Below are 20,892 nucleotides of genomic sequence, written 5' to 3'. Positions count from 1 at the left end.
AAACACGGAGAGATGAGGCGGAGTAATTTGTTGTCCTTTATGACAAAAACCTGATACCTTGTGCATCGCTGCGGTTGTTTCTATACAGCTTACAAACTCGCCACCAACCTCGTTCTATTTTTTGAGTCTTTTGATTTTCTTCATACAGCAACTGTCCTGCTGAAGTCCAGCTAAATTAGGTGTTTATTCAGCATCTGCGCTTTCTAAATATTTACTAATGAAGGTCTTTTAAAAAACTTTTCCCCTCAGCCTGCTCACTAGGCAGCCTAACTTTTTCCCTTTCTTTGATCCTGAAGTCCCCCCTTATTTTTAATTATTCCTCCCTTGGCAGCTGAAGGAAAATGTAGCAATATACACCAAGCCCTTCTCCACCCTTGCAGTTAACAAAGATACTGGTTGTAGATCAAAGAATCCATCAGAACACACTGCTTCCTATGCAATAAGCCCTCTGTCTCTGGAATAAGCAAGTTTATCTTCATTGTGCATTCCGATAAGATGTTATTATAGTAGTGACTTTAATTACATTTCTCATTATTGCATTAGTGCGCAGTAACCTGGGGTTTCACTGCATCTAAATGCGATAGTTTGTAGAATATGGTGCCTTTAAGTCTTGTGAGGGAGGGAAGTAAAACTTCAAAAGCCACAAAACAAACTAACAAAAAAGCTTCATTTCATGCGCATTTGAGCAAAAGTCCCTGAGGAAGCAGTGAGAAAATTTCCTAGGATATGGAGTGGGAGGTGGACAAGATGAAAAAAAAAAAGGCAACACTGTACACACACGTCTGTATATCTCTGTGATGCAAAAACAGTAATATTCTAGAAAATAAGTAACTATTTCACAAATTAAGGGACAGATTCATTTCATCCTGCCTTTATATTGTGATACATGTGGAATTATATTTTAGTGGAGCATTTTTAAATGTTGATCTCTTTTCCTATATAGGAAAACTATTTATTCTGTAATAAGTCTTACAGCTGTGAGACTAATGCACTACCTCAAAGTATTCTGTCTTAGGTAATGAGTGGGTTAAAAAATCTTTGTAAGTATAAAATATTCATTATGATTTGTATATTTTGGATGTCTAACAAATATTAACTGAACTGATATTCAGTAAAACAGATTTCATATAACTAAGCTTCTCTGATAACTTGATTAAATATGAGGCCTGGTATTTGGTGCCAGGTGATTCCCAGAGGATTGAATTTATCACATGCTTAGTCTTGCAATCTTTACTTAATAAGTGCTTAATCTATAACTTATTGAAGAATGGTGATAGTTCCCATAAGCAGCAGTCAACTTTAAATCAGGGTATGAATTATCAAATGCATTTCCCTTTGAGAGGCAGAGACCTCAAAACAGACCTTTGCTACTGGTCCTATGGAATTAGGAGTAATTTCATGATCTCAAAGTGAATTGCTGTTGATATATTTTCAAGGGGCGGATTGCAGCTCAACAGTTTTCTTCTTGGAGCCTCTAGCCAAAATATTCAGTTGGTCCCCAGCTTGTTTTTAAAGCAACTACATTGTAAAATGGGGCATTGCTTGACCCCTATTGCTTGAAGCAGCTATAAGTTTATGAGGCTTTTTTTTACTTTTGACAGATAGTGAAAATACAGATAGGTCTGATCCATATAAATCAAGTTTTTAATTAAAATACAGTGAGTTTGCTAACACAAATGGCATTTTCCTTTCTATGCACTGTATTCTGCTTTAATGCCAGCACTGTGTGTAAATAAGCTGTGCTTATCAGTACGATGTTTTTGTCTGTCAAATATCACTAAGGTTTTTTTTCCTCTCGTTATATTTTGATTTCTAAACAGTCTAGTTTATAGAGATGTCTTTTTTAACCCTGGAAGGCATATATTCTATCTTTGTTTAAAACATGGGAGTGTTTTAAAATAAAACATCATTAAGGAGATGTTTGCCATCAACATTAATTGTGAACATCTTTTCATGTTTTCATTTGGAGAGGGAAATCTGAGGACACAGTTCAGTGAGGAGAGCTTCAAATAACATTCCAAGATGGTCTTTCATAGAAAATGTAGCATGTCTGTACAGAGATTATCCTTCCTATTTTGAGACATTTTTTAATGAGGTAGTAAGTCCAGGAAAAAGGCAGCCAGATTAAAAATAAAAAAAGAATGTTACCAACTTGTTGATTTGACTGTTGTTTTTCCATTTCTACAGCAAGTATATGAAGAAACCACATGAGCTTCAGAGGATCCAAATAATCATACCTTCTAAATAAACACAGCACGCAAGGACATTTTAGGGATCACTGCTCAACTATGGCTGGTTTATGAAGATCAAATACGGTAAGAACTATTAAGAAGTTCACATACTACTAATAATACTAGTGATACTTCCATATAACTTTACCATTCTAACAACAAAAGTATTTTGTATCTATTTTGTAGCAAGGGTATATAGACAGAACTTGTTCGGATGAGTTTTAAATGAAAAAAAAAATAGATGTAACAAGAAGAGGAAAGGAATTTGTAGGTTATGCTGACCATGTTCTTAACATATCTTTCAAAACATGTTGATGGTTTTCATAACTAATCTTCATTAAAAATGTGGCTTAATGAAAAATGTCTCTACAGTCTCACTTTTAAATGTACTTCCAGGAGGAGTCAGGAGGGGCTCTCTGAGGTCGATAACTTCTTGTGAAAAGTTCTGCTAGCTAAAGATGACTTTTCTCACCCCAAACATTCTCTTTCTAACATGAAACAAGTATGATTAGACTCAATGTTGACTATTAGAGAAATCTATCATTAAGTTAAAGAGATCACTTAAGTGCAAGTGTTATGACCTGGTCGTTTTTGTGACGTGTAACCCATAACACAATCCAGACAGCTATACATGTACTTGGCAATTTAACAAACAAACAAACAAAGCAAAAAGCCAGTCTGAAACAAATCTGAAAATAGTTAAAAGCGAAATCAGCTGAAGAGAAAGAACATAAATAGAAAATGGAATAATAATTAGGAACTGCCTAAAACATTCTAGAAGATGCTTTGAAAACCACAGTCCAGCTGAGAAAGGAGGCAGTTCTAGTTAACAGAGAGCAGACAGACTCAGGAGGGGTATGAATGCAAATGTATTCTATAAAACACAGGAGACAAAAAAGAAGTACAGATTTTAGGGAAAAAAGAACAAGGAGGAACAAAAGAAAAGAAATCCATGGCTACTTGAATTAGAAGTAAGAAAGGAACTAAGCATCCCAGAAATCCAAAGTACTTTAATCGACAATTCATATCGTCGGTGGAAATGATAGAACTGTGAGTAATGAAGCAAAGACTTTTCATAAAGCATCTGAAAGAAGTGAAATGATACATTATCTTTGCTACCAGTTAAAAATATATTTTCTATTTCAACAGTATTGAGGATGATGTTCAAAAGCAAAGCACAACTTAAGACACTGTGAAATCATCAGGTCCTGATACCTTGATCTCAAGAATTTTAAAGGTGTACACTGAGGAGCTCTCTGACCCGTGCACTTTGTTTCAGTGGGTTTTGGAAGGCTGGTAGCATTAAATCAGAAGACAGCAAACATAATGTCAATGTATTAAGGGAGATATATAGCATAAGTGGTGTAATCAGCAGTCTCTCAGAGCAAAAAAACAATCTCAGGTAGCGCAGTGGAACACGGCATGCAGGTCTTACTCAATTAAGAATTAAGGGAGGACAATGTGAGTTAACATCAGTCAACAAAAAAGTATCTGCTGAAATTAAAACTGAATTAAAAGTTTGGCTGGTAAAGGAAATAGGTCTGATATTACAGACTTTTCAGAGGTATTCAGCTTCATACTACCTGACATTTTAATTAGGAAATTAATGTAAGCTGTATTGAATTTGTATTATTCTAAACTGATTAAAAACTGGCTAGTTCCTACATCTGAAAATGTCATCATAAATGGGGAAAATTTTATCAACCTGATGGGTTTTTAACGAGGGCCCAAAGAGATCATTCCTTGACCTTACACTATTTAACTATGGTTTTAACAAAGACTCAGAATAAACTATGAAGTCGTTACTGAGAATTTTGCCAATGACACAAATCATGGCACTGGTAAAAAGGAAGAGAAAAAATTCAGGACAGTACGGTCAGATTGTAAATAGGGCAGGCGAGGACTTCAGGACCACTCCATTTTCAAGGAAGGACCAGATGTCAGTTAGCTAATAATATGCTCATCACTGAAAGGAATTCTGCCAATCAGCAGGGAATTTATTCCAATATCTGCTTGTAAGCCTAGTGCTAGAAAATACTGCATGCATCCACATGCTTGAAAGTACACTGACGTACAGAAACAAGGAGTGTTGGCAGACACATGAGAAAATGAGACTCTGACCTGGAATCTAAGAGGTCTTCAGTGTTATCTCTCCAAGATATTCTGTGATTTTGTGGTAGCTGTTTTACTTCACAGGAAGGATAAACTTAACCATGCAACAGTTGTACAACATCAAGGTCTGCAATGAGTTTTCCATCACCAAAGGCTTCAAAATCTTCACATCTTCCAGAATTGCTCTAACTCAACCATTGCTATTGGTTTTGAAGCCAAAATTCTAGAAATTCTGGGTATGTATGGAGGACAGGGGCTCACTCTTCCTCTGAATGTGAATCTCTACATGCTGTTTCTTTTCATCCAAGCAAATCCTCAACAAGAAAATTGTTCCGACTACTAGGATAAAGGATGGAATCAGATGAAATGCCTGATAGTTCATCTGATTCTTCCCAACAACAGGCGTGAAGTTCAGAAGGTGAAAAAAAGGCAAGGAATTACACTGGTTCTTGAACCAATGCCAACAGAGACTGAGACACATAAATATTTCAGCCAGGTCAGACAAACTGCAGGGAAGTGACACATTTCAGCCAGTGCTGGCTAAATGGAAACAGAATCCTTCTGTAGTTCACCTTCTAAGGTCTACTCAGTCATCAACATTGTTATGCAAAAAGTACAACAGATGCAAAAGTGGATTCTCTTTGTCCTCTTCCTCCACCTGAGCTCGTAGTTTTGTGGGGAATTAAAAAGACTGCTGACAAGGAGATCATGGACTTCCAAGTAATGTCAGCTAGTTTGGGGCCTAGCCACATGATTTGGAATAAAAACATATCCTAATGATCACATTTTTCTAAGCATCTCAGAGCTGTACTCTGCAGCAGAGAACAAATTCAGCACAAATAATAAGAAGGAGAGCTGGAACTAAATTCAGTAAAAACTCTGGTGGTCTAAAGTTGGGTCTTGTAAAAGAAAAAAAAAAGAAAAACAAAAAGAAAAAAATGAGGGAATATATGGAGCTTTTGATATAATAAAATGATGACAACTTCCACTGGAATTACTTCAAATTTATGTTCTTGTAGCTCAGAGTAGAATTTGCCCCTTTAACCATAGATAATATGACTTCATTCTTGTGCAGCTGTTTCAGCAGGTACTTACATACACACAGGAACAAATATTTTTAGCTCAATTACAATACTGACTGGAAAAATCATTCTTCCTAGTTCTAAAAACTGTAGTAAGTTTAGTTGCAGCCATTTTAAATGCCTGAGATATTTTTGGTTGTCAACTGACAGTAAATATTCATTTTCCCCCATCATTGTGCTCATTTGCCTCTGGACACCTTTTCTGAATCTGAATGACAAATGCCATGAAGATCAATGATAAGTTTTGGATCTTACTAGTTGTAAGTCCCCCAGAAGTGACAGTCCACACTGTGGTGGCAGTACTTGAAGCCACTCAGTATGCTCACTGGGTGTCTCTGTGAATTTCTGTGCTAGTTATAGAGTTACATAGTTTTCTTGGGTGCTTCTTGTTACATGTCCACTGTACTGAAGATTCCGTATTTCCTTTCTCTCCCTTTATTCATGCATCTCCAAACCTCTCTGCTGCCTCCATCTTCTGCTTCTATGATTCTCTGAATTTATAGCTTCATTTCTGAAGTCTGAAGCAAAGCGTAGTGAGACAAGAGAAATTCTAATTTCTTTGCTATGGGAGAACAAAGAGCTGCCCAGCACAGTCTCTGTGACTCTGTATTGACCAACGTGTTGCATCAGATAGCAGCTGTTTTTTCCACCTGTTTTTCTTCTGAGAACTTTTATCTTATGCTACAAACATGCAGAAAATTGATGTGAGCATCCTGAAACATGCCTGTACAGAATTTGACGTGTGCTGTAAAAGATGTGTGGCAGAGGACCTTCTGACTGTTCAAGTGTCTATTGTAAAGCTTGGTACAGATGTGCACTAACTGCTAGAGCTTTGTCTGGATATCAAGATGCCCAACAAACCTGTGAATAAGAAAAAAAGGTAAACTGAGCAGTCTCCAAGCTCCTAGACATCACATGCAGCATCACACTTAGCTAAGTCCAAGCATGTGGGGCTGGCGTTGATCCAGTCCCATGCAGGGAAGGGGAACAAAAGGAGTGGAGTTGACACTGTGGCAGGATTTGGTCTTCCTCACGCACCCACTAAGGGATGGTGATCTTAAGGGAAGGATACTTAAAGTAGCATCCTTCCTTTCCACAGCAATGCACACCTGGCTACATTCCCAGTTACAGGAACAGCCCTCACTTTCCAGGGCTCTGACACCAAAGAAGCAGGCAGCAGAACCACAACTATTTTGCTGTTCCCAAGAATCTGCTGCCAGAGACAAGTGTCTGCTTTCTTTTTGCCTAGAGAGAGCCCACGAGGAAAATGTAACTCGCACTGTAAAACCATGATGCTGCCCATGCCAGAGCACATTGAGAAGGTTGAGGTATCTCCCTTGCACATGGAATGCTTGACACTGCTGTTACAGCAGTTGTTTCATGGTGGGTGGTGGATAGTGCCATATCCCTTCACTTTTGTTTACAGAACTTTCTAGCATAAAAAGACAAAATGCAGACCAAAGAAAGGAGAATATTCTCAGACTGAGTTTTGATATTTGAGTAAAGAAGGCTGGTCCATGTTTTACAGGATGGCAGTTGAGACGGAAAGTTAGACTGTGTGCAGGCCAAAGTAGGACATTTTCTCTTACAAGGGGCAGGATAGGAAACCAGGCTGTCATCAGGGATAACAGCATGTGAGGAATGGAATTAGCAGATCCTAAGTGGTGCAGGGGCTGACAGGTGGTCACGCCAGCAGAAATGAACCCTGAACATGAGAGCAGAGGATCTGAAAGCCACACTGACAAAGATTTGGACTTTAGGGAAAGGACTTAGTGTGTGTGATAGAGAAAGGGGAAAAGAGGAGGTGTGATATGTGAGCCCCTCTCCTCATCAGTAGGTTGGCAGATGAGAGGTAATGCATGCACATATTCAGACATTGTGATAAGACAGCTGCTGTGGTTTTATGATTTCGTTATTGGTATTCCACATCATTACATCGCGTAAGGCACTGGGAGTTCAAGAGTTAATGCTCAGTTCTGTGGACTGACAAATTTCCAGGTACCTGGTTCTCAGAGGAAAAGTGCAACTACGTACCCCAGAGGACTTTGCGTTCCTGTTTTCAGTTCAGAGGGAAAGATAAAACTGACTACAAGTCCCAAGACTGTCTTTTTTTTTTTCTGCTTGTCTTGGCAATGCATGCTCCTTAGCCATCTTGCCTTCAGCTTTAGAATAAGGCTGTCAGTTCTGGACACTCTCTCTCTCTCATTTTATATGATTTATCGACCTCAATTCCAATTATATTGTGTTATATTGTATTACCTTGCATTTCAATATCTTACTTAGTAAATTAACTTTCCTCCTCAGGTTGTTCCCACTGTTTTGTTTTTAGGCCCATCTCCCATCTCCCTACCCTGTCCCCTTTTCCCTTTTCCTCTTTCCCAGGGTGTCTGTCCGTGGATCTTCCTGCCCCATTAACTCACAGAACTGGGCCGAACCGACCTGTAAACCACTGACCCCCATGTCTTTTTTTTTCCACGGTGATTGTGTGCTCTACATGGCATAGAGCTGCCAGCGTCAGAGGGACAGTGGGCAGAATGAGAGGCAGAAGGGCAGGCACTGCAGCAACTCATTGATGGGGAAGCAGTCCTTCTGCAGGTTCCAGTAGCCGTTGAAGTGGGGTAGTAGTCTGCATTGATGGCATCGAATTTGACATATTGGTCCAAGGCAGCCAACAGCATGTTGTCATCCAGAATGTTGATGGTCAGGTCGGTGTGACAGTGTGAGATGACCTCCATGGGACCGTAGTCTTCCACCCTCTTGATCACCCCTGGGTCCACCTCTGTCTCCCTGGACAGGAGGTTCTTGGTTTTCTGGAACTGCCGCTGGTCACTGGGGGGGCAGTTGGTGCACTCCATCTTCTTCAGGGTCTTCCAATCACTAGTGGTGCTACTCTACATCTGGAACGAGGAGACCAACTTTGTGGTGCAGCTCAGCGTCTTCATGGGTCTCCTCATTGTCCTCTGGAAGATCACCAAAGTCATGGACATGCAGTTGGACCAGGAGAACAAAGTGCTGGGGCTGCTCCCATGCATCTCCTTCACCAACAAGTCCACCTGCATCGAGTCCTCCACCAAGGTATACGATCACACAATATTCTGCTACCTGCCGTGGCTGCTGTTCCTGCTGCTGGGCTGCTACTGCTGTGCAGCCTGCTCTACCTGGAGCACAAGGGTTGGTACTCGTGGCTGCCGGGCATGCTCTACAGCTTTCTGCTCACCTTGGGGTTCATCACAATGATGCTGCAGCTGTACATAAACTACAAACTGCAGCTGGTAGCACAGCTGCCATGGCATATGCAGAGCTACAGAGAGCTTAACACCTTCATCTACAACCTGTTAGCCTTCATCATCATGTACTGCATCAGCTGCCTGCATGACGAAGTGATCTTCTTCATTTACCTCTACCAGTGCTGGATCTACTGACATGCATCAACAAGTTTATGGTCAGCGGCAAGCAGGAGCAGTGCCTCCCCTCTCCTCTTTTTTTTTCAGGACAGGGGGCCTATGGGCCTGCTGTTCCCCTGCCATGGACACAGATCTATGTAAAGATAACTCCATGTCAACAGTATAACCTGAAAAACAATTGTATTCCCTACAGTATCATCTGTAGCATATCAAAGTCTAGAGATCTCACTTGATACTAGATAATCACTCGACCACCTAATCAGACTTTTTTTCCAAACGCAGTTAAAATTGGCACCACCACACATGAATGCAATCTACTTGTTTTGCAAATGTAACTGTGTCTATTTAACCCAAAGCTACTATTAAAGTAAAGATCCAAAGACTGAATGACAAATCTAGGCAGTAGCTGTCTGCTGCTATCCCCTGCTGGTCAGGATAGCTCCAGTAGCAGAACAAGCACTTTGAGTCACACCACCACCAATGATGATGGACTGCAGACCACCTTGTTCTGCCACCTCTTTGCTGGCCGCAGCAGTTGCGAGCAGAGAAATGAGAAAGCAGAGATTTTATCACTTGGAGCAGAAGCAATGAATTCAGTGGAACTCGAGTATGAAAGGCCTTAGATTCGCAATCAAGTCAAGAGTCATGCCTCAGAGAGTTCTACCCCAGCCTAGGCATCGTAACTATCCATGTGTCTGGCTTGACTCAATGGCCAACATGAGCTAATGTGTCTTAGCAATATTTAAGACAAGCAGGGCAGAGTAGAAAATGAAGGTTATTTTATTTATTTATTTATTTATTCACTTTGAAAAAGAGTGTGTGTGATGTGCAGGCTGAGGGAGGGCATCCTCATCCATATGATGCAGTGTGGGACAGCAGCTGCTTGCCAGGGCAAAAGTGTAGGATTTAATAGAGTGGGCTAAGGTGAGAGCTTCACCAATAGCTTTTAGACCTAAATATGCAACTCTGCTGCCACAGAACTGTGATGTATTTCATGTAATTATATTACTTTCCTCATAATCTTTATACAGATTGATGTTTTAAGTGGCTAAGTTAAAAATAAACAGCATTGTGGATGTAAAATCTCCAGGCATGCTGAGTTTGGACGTGTGATTGGCACTTCATAAATGTTTACAGTGATTTATAAATAACAGCATGTCCTCTGCCACTCATCTGTCAAGAAGCCTCCTTGAGGAGAAGGGAGACGGCAGTGAGGAAGCAGCAATATTTTAAGATGCTTTGGACCAAAGTGGTAAAGAGAGGAATTCAGGGAGTTACATTACATCCCCCTTCTCTCTCACAGCCCTCACACACATGCCTTGATGAATTTGTACTGCGGAGCTGTAATCCCATTGTGGCTTTCTGATGTCTGCACAAACAACATTAGCTTTTCTGTCATGTTTTACAAGGAAAAGAATTTTGGCGAAAATGTCAGCAGGATGGTATCTTTAATCATACTTATTGATTGACTTCAAGAGCTCGGTACAATTTAACTGGAACCCTCTATGCAATCAGTCTGGCTCAGCCACTACCGATTCCTCACATTGCCTCGAGCCCTACATTCCCGGCCACGTATCTCTTCTAGCGTCCTCTGGTACCAGTGCCTGCATGAGGGTTCCCTGATATGTATCTCTCAGCCTGTTGTTATTACAGCTAATACACTAGAATTTGGTTAGAAATGGTTACTCATAGGTAATTTGAGGGTTTAGTAGGTGATATCTAAGGCATACATCCACTTCCCAGTAACAGTTTGCTGCTCTCTGGCCAGTCCCACAAACCAATGCGACCATTCACAACCCTGAGCAGGTATTACACTCCAGTTTATGAAACCATTTATGTTTGAATTACTGTTAGGAGGTAAATGGAAGTTCGAGATTAGCTCATGAAACCACTGGGCAGCAAATTCCAAGCTCTGCCTGCTCCTCTGGTGGAACCCCAGCACCCGGCCCCCACAGCCACAAGTACTGGTGTGACAGTGGGATGAAGGCTGTAGGATGCCTCCCTGGCTGACATGCCTGGCGTGGCGTGCAGGCAGAGGAGCGTGAAAAAAGCTGGTGCCCCTTCGCAGCACGGCCCGAGGAGGTGAGCGTGTCTGTGTGTCTGTGTGTGTGTGTGTCTGTGTGTGTGTGTGCGTGTGTGTGTGTGTGTGTGTGAGAGAGAGAGAGAGAAAGAGCGTACGCGCGGGGCGGGCGGCGGGGGGAGCGCAGGGGCGGGCCGGCGGCAGCGGCGCTGCTGGCCGCGCTCCAGCCCGGCGCACTAATACAGGCTGGCGGCTCCCGCCTGACTGACGCCGGCCGGGGCTGCTGCTGCCGCTGCCGCTGCCGCTGCGCCCGGGCCCCACCGCCGCCGCGCAGCTGCAGCCCCGCTCCCGCCCGCGGCGCGCCGAGACCCCAGCCCGCGCCGGTGGCAGGTAAGAGCCGGGCTCACGGCAGGGTCCCGGGTCGGAGTGCGGTGCGGCGGGGGGCACGCGGAGGACGGCCCCGAAACTTCGCGCCGGGGGCGGGCGGCATCCCCCCGGGACGGTGCCCCGGGCGGGAGGGGGCCGGGATGCGGGAGACGCGGCGACGCCAGGGCTGCGAGCGAAAAGGAGGAGCGCGGGGAGAAGGAGCGTTGCTGTGGATGGCTGGAGGCTGACAAGCCTTCCCGCTGCGAGGGCTGCTTTCCTGGAGGAAAACAAAAGCCACATGACGCGCTCGGAGATAGTTTTTCCTCGCAGAGGTGTTTACTTTTGTTTTTCCCGTTCGGGAAATGCCGCCACCGGACGCGCTCCCAAATGTAACAGAGCAGAAATTTGGGGATGTGGGTTTGTGTTCCAGCTCCGTCCAAACCAAAGCCCGGTCCGCTGCACCCCGAGCCGGAGGGACGCGCGGCCGGGCCCGTTTGTATCGATCCCATCGTTTGTATCGATTCCGATATCGCGTGGTGGCAACTTTGTGTTTTCCCGCTTTGATTTTGTGGGTGAATTAATTTGATCCTGGCCAGGGCTGCGTCAGTGGGAATAAAAATAAACGAGACACACACACGCAGGCGTGCGCGCAAACACGCGCGCGCTGTTAATTGCTCGGGTTTTACAGATTAGTGGAACGAAAAAAGCGCAGCCCGGAATGGCCAACTCTTGGGTGAATGAGCTGTGCCGTGGCAGCAGTAGGAAGTGATGTGCACGTCTCTGGAGCGCGTTCAAGTTTGTGGCTGCTGGGAAGGACACTGCGGAGAGCACGAGTTTCGGTGCTTTGCATCTCCCGTGCGCAGAGATGTGCGGTGGCGATGCCCTCCTCGGCTCCCAGAGCATAAGCTCAAGAAAATGCCGCAAAACTCTTCCCCTCAGCCACAGGAGGACGAATGTCATCACTCATCCAAACGTCATTCAGGCAGACAGCTCCCGCTGCCCAGATTTGATAAGTGCCCATGCCCGCTTGGTTTGCGTTTGTTTCCTGCTATACTTTAGAGTGGAGGCTTCAGGTGTAATTTTTTGTTCATTTCTTTTGCATATTGAGTTTCTTTGACGTAGTAGCTAGAAGAAGTGTGCCACAAAGTATTTTTAGAGTGAATCATATCAAGAAGTACGCAGTGTGTTCTGTGTTCTGAGTTCTGCAGTAATTTCTATTCCTGTCTGTCCTTTGTGATGGAGTTACAAACGTTTTCTTCTTCGCTCTGTTACAGGCGTATAAACAGCAAGTGCAAAAACAGATCAAATAAGGGCCCGTTGTATTTTATCATGGATCCCAACTTGATCAGGATCTGTGTATTATCAGGACTTGGGGATGGATGCTTTTATTTACATGCAGAGCTAAACTGAACACACACAAAGGTTTGCTCTAAGCTCTCAACTGCACAACTTTGCAAAGCAGTTAAGCATTAATATTTTATCAGCGCACTTGTCCCAGGCTGAGAGCACACACACATATGCCACATACCTACAGAAGGTGGAGGCGTGGCACTGGGTAGCACTGGGAGCTCCTGCCACAAGCTAGTGGCAGTACCCCATCTGCCTTCACTGGGGACAAGGCAAGGCCCAACCCACTAAAATAGGAGCACAGAAATGTTGGCGTAGCATATCACATAACATCTGGACAGTTAATCCTCCTTTCTCCCCTTTTATTCTTTTACAGACTTTGTTCATCTCGAGCTTGAATCCTCAGCTATCTGCTGTTATCGGCTTGGCAGATAGGGTGTCATGTAATCCTCTCTGCTGAATGCTAAAGTGCTGTAATTCTGATGGCCTGGCTAATCTGTCTCGATAAAGTTTTATTTTTCCATTGTTAAATTCAGAGGACAATGACTACTAATTACAAGTGACCTCTAACCAAAACACCAGTTAGCGTTTATCGCTGGCACTGATACTCACAAACAGTAATTGCAGCATCAGCTGTACGGGGCACCCTGCTCCAGAGGAACCCGACAGAAGAAGGGGAGCCAAAAGGGGAAAAAATACATATGCTCTGAGTGGTTTGTGGTAAAAATGTAGTGAAAGTATACATAGATTCCTGTTGCAGTATGCCTGTTGCAAATAATAATGACATGGACCGAGGAAGAAATAATTAAAAATATCATACATATTTTAACTGAAAACACCACAGCAAAAACGTACAGAAAGTTGTTATGGTAGGCTGCCTGGTTTCCTGCTGCAGGCTGGTATAAGGAATCATTAGTGTTACTGTGCATTAACAGCAAAAGATAGTAATAGCAATGACAGTTTGAGAGAACCATTGCTTTCCTATTACTGTCTTTGAGAACATTTGTTGTAAGAAACATTAGACTGAATACAGTGTAATAAAATTAATTTTTCAAAAATATCCCCAATTATTTCCCAGCTTACATTCTTTTATAATGTTTGAATGGTAATGGCATGGGAATTTTACAGATGAAGAGGTGAATTAAAGAGTCTAGGGCTCTGCGTATTTATTATAGTAGCTGAAAACTGCGCTGTGCTTTTGTGGATGAGTTAGATCTAATAGACTGTGGGATCAGAGCCCAGACCGAGATCCTGACAAACATATGTATGTATTTAAAACAAAACAGGTGAAACTTTTTTCTGCCCAGCTTTGAGTAAAAATGCCTGTGTTTTTTGGATGGATTGTTCCACAGGACCGGTGGCAGGTTTCTGAAAGAACTATTGCAGCATCTCTGACAGGTTGAGCAGTTTGCTTTGAGGTTCAGCTCCTCTGGACAAGGACACAACAAGGACACAATTGAAGTGGAGACAGATTCCCAGTTGACATGGTTGCCTCTATGTAAAAAGACAAAACAGAACAGAAAGAAGAAAGAAAATGATGATCTCTGTGTTTTGTGTTGTTTTTATTGAGACAGCATGAGGATCCAGGTGTTTCTCACTGGGAGGAGAAGTGCCGTATCTTTTCTGCATCCTGCTGTTCTGCACTTGTTTCCTTCCCCCTCTCCCCCTCTGTCCTCCCCTCTGCCAAACTCAGCATCATCTTTTGACTGCTCTGTTTCCTTACAAGCTGGTACTCCCAGATGTCTCTTGATGTTTTTTCTTTGCATGGCTTCTTACATTCCTCCTTCCTTCTGTTTGCAGCTGCCAAAGCATTAGTCCACAGTGTGGCAACCATCCAGCTTGATACTGCAACCTTCTGTTTCCCAACCTTCTCTTCTCCCACCTATGTTCTATTCACAGTCAGTGTGACCCCAGCCAAAATCCTTTATCTTCTGCTTTCCTTTCCAGAACATCTCCATGCCGACCTTACAGAGTTTTTATCTGCTCCTGCTCTTTGTTTAGACCTTGAAAGTTTTCCCTGTGTCCAGAGTTCTCCAGATCCATTGGCCTCGGTCTTGTGGTCCTCTGAAAGACAGAGAGGAGGAGGGAAGAAAATTAGCAGACCCTTGGGTCATTCCAGTTTGTTCTGCTTCAGGCTTTCTTTCACCCTCATTACCTGGCTACAAAAGGAGCAAGATTGGTCCTTGCTTGATAACTGTTACTCTGTGTTTGTTCTGCCTTGTATTGTACTTGGTCAGGCAGCTGTGCTGTGAGAACACAAGGCAGTGAGCTGTTGGTGGTGGGACCTTTCCATAAAGTGGTGTTTGCTAACAGCAAAGCTCCATATAATTAAGAATACTTTATAATGCAAATAACTGTGTTACAGAGGTCAGTACATTTAAACAGTGCTTAATCATTTAACGTCTTCTTGCTATGCCTTTCTGTAATGAGAAATTATTTTTTAAGCATTCTTGTGTAGTCTTCCTCATCAGGACATACCAAAAGGCTTTTACAAAGCTGTCATTGTCAGGATACCAACATGACAGATAGAGAAACCTGAGGGAAAATCACTTACCCAGAGGCTTGTGGTAGGGTGTGATCCCACACACTGTCCTGGGAGCTCAGAAGGGACCAAAGGCATGAGGATTTCACATGGATTTCAAGACTCCCTTGTGGTTACTTGCTGACCTGGCCTATCTAAACCTGCTTGTCTCCATCCAATTGCTCTGGATTTGCCCAGCTGCCAACATGCAGTTTCTTACCCTGCAGCACATATGAGGTAGCTAATATATCTCTTTAATCAAGAGATCTTGGATTACTTCATGTAGGGCACAGTGCCTCCACGGGGACATCTAGAGTAGAGAGACTGAAATTCATTCTGGTGTGAGGCGCAGCCTACGGCTCCCTTGCTTGCTGTGCTGCATGCTCTGCTAGACTTCTGCTGGGACACCAGCTTGTTGGTGGGAACCTGCCTGGGACTTGGGCACATCTGAGTGATAGGAAGGGAGAGGAAGGGTAGAAACGGAGCTGGAGTGATGAGGTGTTCCCTGCACCTATGGGGTGGGTGTGCAGAAGAGACATGCAGTCCTTCTAAAGGCTCAGTGCCCTCTGATAATATTCTGCGTTTTCTGAAGCTGGTTGTTACCATTTCTTGCCATCCTGTATGTTAAAGATAATTCAGGCCTCATTTTATGCTCCCGGGCTCAAATGTAGGCATATGAAGGCTGTTTAATCTCATAAGCAAGTGTTCTGTTTTGCAGAGCACCCACCTCTTCAGCTGAAGTCACTGGTAATGGCCAGCTGTCTCATTTACACCCCACAGGAGGGAACTAGGTAGACATGTTCTTGCGCCTTTTGCTCTTGTTCATGTTGTGAAATAGCTTCCAGAGAGAGTCCAAACATAACCAGATATTCTTGATGGAAATGCTTGGGAGCATTGGCCCCTTGTCCAAGGCAGTCCCTTCTGCTCAATTGGATCTCTACACAGATAAAACCCATGATATCGGTGCCTTCCTGTCATCCAACTTCTTTTTTGCTGTTTTCTAGGATGTAAGCCCTTCCCTCTTCCCTGCAGGGTTTCACAGGCCACTGAGGGCTCAGTTAGCACAGGAGGATGCAGCTCTTCTTGCAGGAGAGCCTATATGTCATCTTAGTGAGCTAACAATTTCCCACAGTGATGTGCAATGAAAACGTTTTAGGAAAAACAGATAGAATGTGATATGGCTTGAACACAATGAAGTGCTAATGTGATTGCATGAAAAACTGCTAACATGATATATATGGAAAGTTTTGTGTATGAAACGTACACTCCTATGTGGACATGCCCACAGGAGGAAGAGTCTGTTTCTAGGCCTGCTGTCAGTCAAAGTGGGACCACTTCTGGAAGTTCTTGCTTTTGAGCGTTTTATTGGCAGTCTGTGTGATCTATTAATCTACATTTCACTCGCCAAGCTGTGTGTTGCATTCAGTGATACTAAATCTGTCAAAGATGTCTGCTGCATTAACTCCATAATGGAGCAAAGTAGCCTTTCAGGCAGGCCCCTCTGATGTCTGTCTGGGGCCTTAGGTGTCAGGTGTGAAGCCTACATGCTGGGCTGCAGCCAGGCCTATGACTAGAGGTGCTCTGTCACTTTGAGTTCTTGTGGGCCACAGCATCCCAGGTTCCTTTGGTTCTATGACTTGAGGTACATGACAGAACTAGGCAGCTGATTTCAAAGCATGAAATACAGTTGCTGCGTGTCAAGATGAAACCTTGCAGATCTGACAAAGGGAGTTGACCTCCCTTCATTTCTGTGCATCCCAGCAGGAAATGAAGCTACCAGGCACAGTGCTGAGTGCCACAGAACTGGGCCCACATCTCCTGCTAGGCAGATGGGGTGTGCTACACGATTTGCCCTACCCATTTCACATGTATGTGCTGTAAATGTACATCTTGAGCTCAGAAAGTGCATTCCTTTCCATCAACTTAAGACATTAAACTTTCAGGGTAACCTCCCCACCAGCCTTGAGCACCAGATCCTAGGTGGAGCAACCATTCTTTAGAAGTATCCTTATCCAAAACATTCTTAATATCTAACTAAGCAAATCCTTTTCCTAAAATGGGTATTTGGGAATTGCTCCAAGAACACCAGTGATTGATAACAAGGATTACAGTATCTGATTAGTGTGGATATAAACTTCAGGGCAGCAGTCAAGCTGAAATTCTTTTCTAGTCCCCTTCTTCCTTTGTTAAGTGTTTGTTCTGGAGGCACTTGGCCGCATGCTTTGTATTAGAGACGAGTCAGCGTTTATTTTAAAAGCAGGAACTCTGTTTTTTTGCGTATTTCCAACTGTTCCGTTTTTAGAAACACCGATGGGCTTTGCTACAGTTTCTCTGGGAATGGTGAGTATGTGAAGAATGCAGGACAGACTGTCCATGAAATGGGGAGAACCAGAGCTACAAGAAGACATGTTGTCTCCCCAGGGCAGGTTGATGCACCGTGCTTTCATCTCTCACTGCCTCTTGTCTTCTTCCACAAATTCATCATCAGAACTTCCCCATGGTGTACCCCTTAGCCTCTTATCTTGGGAAGATGGAAGGCAATTGAGAGATGGGCATTTTGTCAGGATTGATGGTCAAAGCAAGTCAGCCACGGGAAGGGGCAAGGGGAATGGGTCTTCTTCCTGCCTGGAGGGAGCAGGGTGTGGGGTAGAGGAGAAGTTATATCCTCTGGGATTGCATCTTAGGGACTTCAGTGTGGCCAAGCCAGAGAATATACTTTGGTCGACTCCATATAAACATGGCAGTCACAGGTTTCCTTTACAGTTTAATACTGAGGAAGGAAGCACGGTCAAGGAGAGATCATAGTGATAAGTTGGTCCAGTTTCATATTTTTGCATGGATTTTGGTTATGGTAATTTTGTGTGGTGTTTTCAAATATTGTGGGAGATTTTCAAAGGCGCAAATTAGTGCGAATTTCTAGTCCTGTGTTTTCAGTGAGCATGTTTATCCTGAGCAGTGGGATGTAGGAGCGCTGCCCAAGTTGGCCTAGGGCTTGAAACAGTGCAACCATGCTAGTATAGTGCTGCACTTGAAAAGAGAGGCTTTTTGGCTTGATCACAGTAGAAGGCTGTAGGGCCAGTAGAGTTCTCAGGAGGCTTTCTTCCTCCTTAAGGCCAGCATAGTTATTCTTCAAGAAAAGTCTGTAAGTCTTGGAGGCTCTGGAGTCCCCTCTTTGCTTCAGAAGCCACCTGGACACGTTCCTGAGCACTCTGCTTTAGGTGTCCCCGCTGGAGCTGGGGTTGGGCCAGATGTGCTCCCGAGTTCCTTCCCTCCCACTATGCCATGATACTGTAATCTACTCAGACCTCCAGCAGCAGTCAGTATCCCTCTACTATTATGTATTTTCCTTGTCTCTTCACAAGGACATGAAAGACAGATTGCTGCTATCCTACTTGCACATTTTCTACATTTGCATACTGTTGCCATGTCCATGACCCTCCTTTCTTCCTGTCTAACACGGCTTTGCTGCTTCTGGTACTCAAAAGATGAAGTCATTCAGCACTCAGTCTGCAGCTGTACTGTGTCTTGTAGATGTGCACGCTTGGAGTGGTCCCGCTGCAGGAAGTAGCACATCCCTTCCCAGTCAGGCATCCTGGACATACCAGAGGCGAGCAGGGTACTTACTTTTCTGTTGTGACTGAATTTGTACCTCTTAAACAGACACAAGTGCTTGGCTTGTGAAAATATATGTAACTGTGTTAAGTTGCACAGTTTATATGCCAGAATGTGTCCCTCTTTATAGTGAGTGAATGTCTTATTCCTGACCGGAGAAGCTGGACTACGCCTAGTAGTCTCAGTAAGTAGCTCAGGTAATATTTGAGAGCTCAGAGAGATTATTTGGAAGTCAACAGATGTTTAGACACTGGCATCAGGTTTCATCTTCATTTTAACCTGGAAGCAGCAGATGCAGTGAGGTCTCCACAGTGCAGAGGAGCGCCCAGAGAAGTGCTGTGGGATTTGCTCTTTAATATCAATGGCTTCACTTAAAATTTAGTGTAGAAAAGCTTTCAGAACAAAGTTGAAATAAACAAGAAAATGAGTTTCAGAAGTTTGCATTATTCACTTAAGCTTATAGGAATAAACAATGAGATATTGCCAGGGCTGTGTGAAACATGGACAAATTTGAGTCTCAAGTACTTTACCTCATATCATCACAGCTGTTTTCAGTGGAGCACACCGGGGTCAAACCAGGAAGAACTTGAGTTTCTTAATTAAAAAAACAAAAAACCCACCTCCTTTACATCCCATTTAATTAAAACCCTGGGTGTCAGGTTCTGTGGTTGTGGAAGAACTTGGTAACAATGTGATGAATAATTCATTCACCGTGTTTTGTTGGGTGCGAAAGACAGTGGTTTTGGATGGGTTCATAACAACAACCTTGTCTTGCTGGTCCCCATCACAAGAAGAAGCCTGGAGGATGCCAAACTGTGCCACGAGTGCCACAAATAAAACATGAGTCTTCTGAAGGTGATTTACATGTATAAAGAGTGGGGCTGCTGTTACTGAGCTGTGAGCTGATTACTGGAGTAGCAGTGTGTGTGTGTGTGTGTGTGTGTGTAGCTCACATATGCATTTCCATGACACTCTTGAGGAGTAAACACGTGTAAAAACATCTCCTGCCCTGCACTGAACAGCTGTGCCTGCAAAAGCCTGGGCTAGTGCAAGATTTGTGCTTCAGGGTGTGGGAGCATGCCCAGGGCAAGCTTGGGGAGGTTACTCACTCTTTTGGGACCCAAAGAATTTGTAAACAATATTTTATTTATTTATTTAAAAAACTCTTTCTTCTGCTGAGATGTGGGAGATCCATGCAGCAAATAGCGGTGACGCTGTGACAGAGGAAGATCTTTGCCAGCCCACAGCCCTTGATATGCACTGCCTGCTATCAAGTCTCAATTACAGCAGTATCAGCTCTGAGAAAACCCACAGGCTTTTCTCTTTCGTAGTAGGAAGCAATAAGTAAATCAGTGCTAGGTAAAAATAACTAATCACGTGTGTTTACAACATTCCTTTTTAACACTTGTTTGACTAAAATAATTTTCTCCCTTCTGGTTCTGTTGTGACTGAGCTGAGACTTCCAGTTATAATTGTCTCACTCTTCCATTTCCCAACTGCGTGCAATGTCCAAGAACTGCACAGCTTATGTCTAGACGACCCTCTGAGAAATCTCCCTCTGTGGCCTTACTTAGCTGCTGCAATGACACCGAGACTGATGATGTCAGCCATTTTCAAGACTGATAGCCATGCTTCTCATGGCTTAGTTAGCTGAGGCAGGGCAGTCTTGGAATTTTATGCTGAGACCAGATATATATACACATCTGCATACTAGCCATGCACAAATAGTCTTGTGAGGATGATTAGGCACCGTGCTTTTATGTGGTAGTGTTTTAAGTCTGTTTTCACCAGCATTCCAGCAGCTTTTCTGTTTGGCTTCTGCATGCAGCTTAAAGTGGAATTTAATGAGGACTGATACAATTCCACTGAAATTGAATTAGCAGGAAACTTCAGCAACACAGCAGCCTGCACAGATGTTCTGCTGGGGGATGATGCAAAGCTTCCCTAACACAGCAAGGCCTTTATACATAAAGCCAAACCTAAATTTCCCCAAATCTTTCCACAGTGTCAGCATATTGCCATGTGAGATACAGAGGAGGACACGTTCAATTTCCATGAGCTTTGGAACCCTTCCTACTGACTTCAGCAGGACTTCACTAAGGTCAGCTAACAGCAAGCTCATGATGAAAGTGTTTCTTCTGCTTTTCTGTGACTACAATATATCAAGCTCTTCAGCAGTACAGGTTGTAAGCACAGC

The 20,892-nt window shown here is 43.5% G+C and overlaps 2 protein-coding genes across 4 annotated transcripts in view; both read left to right on the top strand.

The window, feature by feature from the left end:
- The first annotated feature begins 6,273 nt into the window (after positions 1–6,273).
- LOC136044851 (putative lipid scramblase CLPTM1) lies at positions 6,274–11,463 on the top strand. Its single transcript, XM_065730381.1, is given in 5 exon segments — positions 6,274–6,305; positions 8,221–8,561; positions 8,564–8,842; positions 8,845–8,874; positions 10,985–11,463. Coding segments are annotated over 5 exon segments (1,161 nt in total).
- The window catches only part of SMAD9 (SMAD family member 9), a 36,200-nt gene continuing 26,508 nt past the window's right edge, over positions 11,201–20,892 (top strand). For 2 of the 3 annotated variants that reach the window (XM_065730243.1, XM_065730241.1), the window contains exons 1-2: positions 11,219–11,239; positions 20,701–20,796. The gene's annotated coding sequence lies outside the window, so the exon portion shown is untranslated. Of the gene's footprint in view, positions 11,240–20,700; positions 20,797–20,892 lie in introns of all 3 variants that reach the window. The other variant, XM_065730242.1, reaches the window with a different exon arrangement.

This window comes from Cyrtonyx montezumae, unplaced genomic scaffold (assembly GCF_038088225.1).
Source record: "Cyrtonyx montezumae isolate F1298 unplaced genomic scaffold, pur_monq_1.0 scaffold_12, whole genome shotgun sequence".
Taxonomy (NCBI): domain Eukaryota; kingdom Metazoa; phylum Chordata; class Aves; order Galliformes; family Odontophoridae; genus Cyrtonyx; species Cyrtonyx montezumae.
This window is presented reverse-complemented; position numbering and strand designations above follow the sequence as displayed.